The sequence below is a fragment of the Saprolegnia diclina genome, assembly GCF_000281045.1.
Source record: "Saprolegnia diclina VS20 unplaced genomic scaffold supercont1.152, whole genome shotgun sequence".
In the NCBI taxonomy this organism is placed as follows: domain Eukaryota; phylum Oomycota; class Saprolegniomycetes; order Saprolegniales; family Saprolegniaceae; genus Saprolegnia; species Saprolegnia diclina.
The window spans coordinates 47,015-52,711 of record NW_008246219.1 but is presented as its reverse complement, the minus strand read 5'-3'; the positions used below and the strand labels follow the sequence as shown (position 1 = coordinate 52,711).

The 5,697-nt window shown below is 58.6% G+C and overlaps 3 protein-coding genes across 3 annotated transcripts; all 3 read left to right on the top strand.

Moving 5' to 3' along the window:
- Positions 1-108: 108 nt before the first annotated feature.
- SDRG_16775 (hypothetical protein) lies at positions 109-1,149 on the top strand. The gene is made up of 5 exons (XM_008622994.1): positions 109-280; positions 325-412; positions 463-644; positions 692-878; positions 928-1,149. Exons 1-5 carry the CDS (start codon positions 121-123, stop codon positions 1,100-1,102), a joined length of 792 nt encoding a protein of 263 aa, XP_008621216.1. The 5' UTR covers positions 109-120; the 3' UTR covers positions 1,103-1,149.
- A 144-nt stretch (positions 1,150-1,293) lies between these two features.
- On the top strand, positions 1,294-2,491 carry SDRG_16774 (hypothetical protein). The gene is made up of 2 exons (XM_008622993.1): positions 1,294-1,385; positions 1,434-2,491. Exon 2 carries the CDS (start codon positions 1,498-1,500, stop codon positions 2,407-2,409), a length of 912 nt encoding a protein of 303 aa, XP_008621215.1. The 5' UTR covers positions 1,294-1,385; positions 1,434-1,497; the 3' UTR covers positions 2,410-2,491.
- A 941-nt stretch (positions 2,492-3,432) lies between these two features.
- SDRG_16773 (hypothetical protein) lies at positions 3,433-4,371 on the top strand. Its single transcript, XM_008622992.1, has one exon. The coding sequence runs from the start codon at positions 3,447-3,449 to the stop codon at positions 4,290-4,292; it is 846 nt and encodes a 281-aa protein (XP_008621214.1). The 5' UTR covers positions 3,433-3,446; the 3' UTR covers positions 4,293-4,371.
- Positions 4,372-5,697: the final 1,326 nt, after the last annotated feature.

The following is a 5,697-nucleotide window of genomic DNA, read 5'->3' as shown; positions in this document are numbered from 1 at the left end:
ACGAACGACAACACGACGTGACGATCTTGGTTGACACGGTTAGGCCGCATGCGACCTGTGATTGGTCAAAATACCATGCACCCGATACCATTTGATTGGATCAAATTCCAAAATATTGCCATGTGCACCGACGAGGCTGCGCCACTGCCGTCGCTCGTCGCCCGCCGGGCCATCGTGCTCTTCCTCGCCGACGATGGCGCCGAGCATGCGACCAAGTCGACCGCGTTCCTCGACCATGTGGCGCGCCATGGCTGCAGTGCGGGCGTCGCAGCGTCGTCCGGTAGCCCTGCCCATGGCCACGTCGACTTGATAGCCACTGCGTAGACGACGACGCGGACAGCGAGGCCGTGGTCGAGGACGCCGCGCTTCGTAGCTTCCTTGGTCTTGCCGACGCCGGCGCGAGCCCCTCTCTGTGCGTATTTTCCTGACACGGGCGTGCCTACTAGCATCGTCGTCCTGTAGGAAGCAGTACCATGTGCCCCATGTGCTCTTGACAACCAAGGCGAGCATCTCGCCCGAGGTGCATGACGGCGCGCTGTGCGAGCACGTGGCCTTGGACGACCTGCCCGCCCGCACGCGCGCCGCGGCGAGCGAGCCCACGCGGAACCTCACGCTGGTGTACATGGACCGTGCCGACTACACCCGTACGCCACACCTCTGCGATGCCAGGCCGGTGACGTGTCTGCTGTAGCGGCGCTGGATGCAACGTTGCTAGCGCTCGTGCAGGAGCAGCCAACGACGTTCTTTGGTGTGCTTCAGGAAACGCCGACGCTGACCTTGCCGTCGGACCGGAGGTTGGAAGCCCGCACGCTCTTCCCGCTGCCCAAGCAGAGCTGGGCCAAGGTGCACAACACGTACCGCACCGACGCTCTCGAGAGGTAGACACTATCCTTTTGCTGTTTCAGTTTGCGCATCTTGTATCTGTAGCCAGCGTGCGCTCGTGTATTGCTTCTACGCCCACGACCAAGTCCGCCCCGACACGCTCGAGCGCTTTGAGCCGTCGACGATGCTCGCGCATGGCGGCTACGGCATCTTGCAGGCCCACGCGGCGCTCAAGGAAATTGCATTTCGTCTCGGCTTTGCGCCCAAGTACGGCGCGTAGAGAGTCTCGCTCCATCATCAACATGGTGGCATGATTGCATGGCCCAACTACATTTATGGCAAATAATGACGGGCGGTGACATGCAGGACGACGTCGGCGGGACGATACCTGCTGCCTGAACGTCAACACGTCCGCATCTCGGACTGGTCGGCGAGGGTTGGGGTTACGTTTGGACGGGAAAGGACACGCCGCCGCGTCACAACGACACCAACGGCAGCGATTCGCCGTGCTCGTTGCAGAAATCGTGCGCGTGTACATCCCGTCGCTGCCTCCATCCACCTGTGTATGCCACCGTCGCATAGCCATGCTGCTGCACCGTCATTTTGCATAGAGACGCGACCAGTATATCGAAGATTTAGAAACAGCTCGGCGGCCACTGCGCAAGTGCCCTCAAAATGCCAAGTACCAAGCTCTCGGGCGGCCAGTCGGTGGCCGCTGGCGTCTTTGCCGGCTGCGTCACCCGCTCCTGCACGTCGCCCATGGACGTGCTCAAGATTCGGCTCCAAGCGACTTCGACGACACGAGCGCGTCCGTCCTGGCGCCATGCCGTAGCCACGCTGCGTACCACGTGCCTGGACATTTACGCGACAGCTGGCGTTGCGGGGCTCTGGCGGGGCAACCTCGCCGGCTGTCTTCGCCTTGGCCCGTACTGCGGCATCAAATTCTGCGTCTACGACGCACTGCACGACTCGCAGCATTCTCGGAGCGGTGCGGTCGACGGTGCCATCGCGGGCATGCTGGCTACCATGGCCGTATACCCGATGGAGGTCGTCCGCACGCGGCTCATCATTTTGGCGCCGACGCGAAGCATTGGCAGCAGCCTCTATGAGCTCTACGCCCGCGAGGGCCTCCGTGGTTTGTATCGGGGTGGCCTCACGGGCGTCGTCGGGGCGATTCCATTTGAAGGCCTCCAGTTTGCTTGCTACGAGTTTGGCAAAGGGTACGCTACGGCCCACCACTGGCCGGCGTGGCGCTGGACGCCGACCAAGGCCGAGCTGAGCCATATCGATATCCTGGTCACGGGGAGTCTCTCAGGCATCGTTGCACAGCTTGCCGCGTATCCGTTTGATACAATCAAGAAGCGGCTGCAAGCTCAAGACCTGGGCCCGTCGCGGCAATACGCAGGGCTTGTCGACTGCGCGCGCCGGATCGTGGCCGACGAAGGCGTCGGAGCGCTCTACCGCGGGTCGCTACCCAACCTCCTGCGCATTGGACCGTACGCCGCCATCATGTTTGCTTCGTACGAAGCGGCCAAGGCGTACTTGACCACGGAGCATGGCCGCCATCACCCAGTGTCCACGCTCTAGAGTCGGCTTAAGCTACTATATCCCTCTATAGAGTCGGCTCAACTACTATATCCCTCTAAATTTATTGCATTCTCATTGTCTGTGTCACTGTTCTGCCTGATGGACAAGCTCACGCAGCCGCTCGTTCAGCATTGCCTTCTCGACAACGTTCAGACGTCGTTCGCCTGCAAGGGTCTCCTGCCCGCAAGCGCTTTGAGAACGGAAGAAGATTGCGCGATGCGCCGTCGTTGTAGCACTATGAAAACGTGACCACTGGGGGCATCTGCACTCGTTCTTTCTAGCTAGGCAGTCGGCACCGTCCCGTGCAGCACGACCAGTGGTTTTAACTCGCGTCATCCAAAGACGATGCAAGGTTCCGAAGTCGACTCGTAGACCGCAGATTAAAGCGGCAAGCGGTATCTATGCCATGCACGTTGCAGTTGCGACACCATCTGGTGCTGTCGCGAGAAGAAGAATCCTGATCGAGCAGTACATAGATCCGTCGACGTCGGACGATCTGTGCGCACCCACTCGACGAATGTACTAGCAGCCGTCGCAGTACTAGTACGCTAGTATACTAGTACGCTAGTACACTGATAACCCTTTCGGCTTCAGCAATGAAAACTCGTCCACCCGCTCCTGTGCTAAACGTGGTAGCGCTGCCGATCATTACTCTGCCGCTTTAGGTGAATCTCGGCAGCTCGTAAGCTCAACAAATAGCCGAGTTGCCGCGTGCAGTGCGCGTGGGATGGATACAGTAGTTGCTCGAGCAGGCCGCGAGAGAACGAGCAGTACGGTAGGATCCAACCGTGACCAGATCGAGTGCATTTCTGTTGCGGCGTCGGGGGTCGTGACGCGCAGCTGCCGACCGATCGCTTCGAACGCTGTGCCGCTGGCGCCATCTGCGCTCGACCGGTCAAGCTCCGAAGGAGCTCCATGACGCACGAAACCGATACGGCGTTTAAATTACGCGTCGCTGATTGGCTACTCAAAACCATCTGGCAGCTCGTGGCCGCAGCGCCCATGGCTCAGTTTGCCCTTTGCCTTGTCCGGATCGCATGGCCGCCAACGCGTCGAGTGGCCTCGAGTCGATCATGGCCGGTGCCTTTGCGGGCTGCGTCACGCGCTCGGCAACGTCGCCCTTGGATGTGCTCAAGATCATCTTTCAAGTCCAAGGCGCGTCGCTTCGCCACGTCATTGAGCGCCTCTATACGACCGAGGGCGTCCGTGGCTTCTGGAAGGGCAACCTCGCCGGCTGTTGCCGCCTCGGGCCGTACTCGGGCGTCAAGTTTTACATCTTTGACTCGCTCCAGTCGTCGTTCAGCGAGACGGGCCATCGCCCGAGCAATCTGCACCGCGCGACCTTTGGCGCGATCGCCGGCATGATTGCGACCGTGAGTGTGTACCCGATGGAGGTCGTCCGCACGCGCATCATCGTCCAACGCGCGAACGACGGTCCGCACCGCATTGCTAGTGTGCTCAAGCAAATCCACGCTGTCGAGGGGCTTCGCGGTCTGTACCGCGGCGGCTTGTCGGGGCTCGTGGGTTCGATTCCGTTCGAGGGCGTCCAGTTTGCGTGCTACGAGTACTGCAAGAGCTACTTGCACGCGTCGCGCGACACGCTGCACACGACCGACTACCTCGGCATCGGGAGTCTCTCGGGCGCGGTGGCGCAAACCATCTCGTACCCGTTCGACAGCGTCAAGAAGCGGCTCCAGGCCCAGGAGCTCGGCCAGAAGCGCTACAACGGGATGCTCGACTGCTTCCGCAAGGTGGTCGCGGAGGAAGGGGCGATGGCGCTCTTCCGAGGCACGTTGCCCAACATGGTGCGCATCGTGCCGTACTCGGCCGTCATGTTTACGACGTACGAAGCCGCCAAGAAATTTCTGATCGACAGCGCGTGATGGTTTGTAGTTTTGCTTTTGTGTTATGTACCATTTTCTGTACCAGTACCAACTAAATTATATCTCTGGTCATCGGCGATTCCTTGCGTTAGCGCTGAAGTTGTACAAGAGTGTAGATGTGCAGGGCGAGAGGTTGGAAAGGACTACTAAGGAGCTATCAAGCATGTTTTAGCTGCTTGACGCGCTCGCCAGCGCAGGGCCCACGTTCCAACGATTGTATTTCCAGTTACACTAGATAGAGCGCTTCTTGGGTAGACCTCCCTGTGCATTTTGGTATGGGCTGGAGCCTCTCGACAACGTCTTTCATCGGAAGAAGAAATATCGCGTCAGCTTTCATGTTCAAGCACGAGGTCGACTCGAGAAGCGCAGCTCAGAAACTAGACGCTGGGCAAGCTCGATCAGATCACATTGGGGCCTTCACGTAAAGTCAGCCGCGGGAGACACATCTATATTTTTCAAAAATGCACGAATCATCCAGGCTGCTCCTACGAATTGTTTCTCGATGAGGCAGCTGCTTGGTGTCTAGCTTGACGACCCGTATCCACATTTCCTTGAAGTCGCGCGACTGACGAGCTATGCCAGCCGGAGGCAATGCCATGGTGTACCACCGCGTCATGGCTTGAAGATCCATGTCATAAGATGCCACGTGGCACCCGGACTGATCACGACGTTGCGGCCGGACCAATCAAAACGCAGTATTAAGATCGGGTCGCATTCTGAGCCTCGATACTGGTTCACGCCAGACGACACTGAATGCTATTAGCATGGATCATGCCCTTCATAAAACCTTGTTTTCTATTCGACTTTTCAGCAGGAAAAACCGTGCAAGGGAGCACCTTCTCGAAACCTCCGCATCTAAAGATGGACCTTCCACCGTGGCAAGCATAGCCAGGCGGGGATGCGCAAGATATCGTTTCGACCAGTCTCTCCGACTGCCCCACGCATTCCTGGACCGGAGTCGACAAACAGCTACACTCGACAAGGCATAGTTTGGTCGAGAGGAATCTGCTTGTTTCCGATGCTGCATTGCTGCGAGCCCTCCCAATGCAGGCTTGCGCTCGGCTAATGGAGCTTCTAGAACGGGCAACGCCGATTGTGATTGGCTGCGATTCTTGTTGAAGTTGAGCATTTGAATAGATCGCTTGCACGGGATAGGCCGTTTGTTTGCTTGCAAGTGTATGCATGCAAATGCTCGTACGACGACGAAATCGCTGCCATGCGATTGGTCGATTTTACATCACTGTCGCCTCGCGTTGTCGCCATCGACAAGCTCACTTTGCCTTTGGATTGTATCTGACATGTCGACGACATCGTCCAACGTCAATGGCCTCCGCTCGGTCGTCGCCGGCGCCGTTGCCGGCTGCGTCACCCGCTCGTGCACGTCGCCCTTGGATGTGCTCAAGAT

Coding starts and splice junctions, on each gene's coding strand:
- SDRG_16775 (XM_008622994.1), top strand. CDS start 121: ATGTGCACCGACGAGGCTGCGCCACTGCCGTCGCTCGTCGCCCGCCGG. Junction 413..462: donor GCCGGCGCGAGCCCCTCTCT/GTGCGTATTTTC, acceptor GTCGTCCTGTAG/GAAGCAGTACCATGTGCCCC. Junction 879..927: donor CGCACCGACGCTCTCGAGAG/GTAGACACTATC, acceptor TTGTATCTGTAG/CCAGCGTGCGCTCGTGTATT.
- SDRG_16774 (XM_008622993.1), top strand. CDS start 1,498: ATGCCAAGTACCAAGCTCTCGGGCGGCCAGTCGGTGGCCGCTGGCGTC.
- SDRG_16773 (XM_008622992.1), top strand. CDS start 3,447: ATGGCCGCCAACGCGTCGAGTGGCCTCGAGTCGATCATGGCCGGTGCC.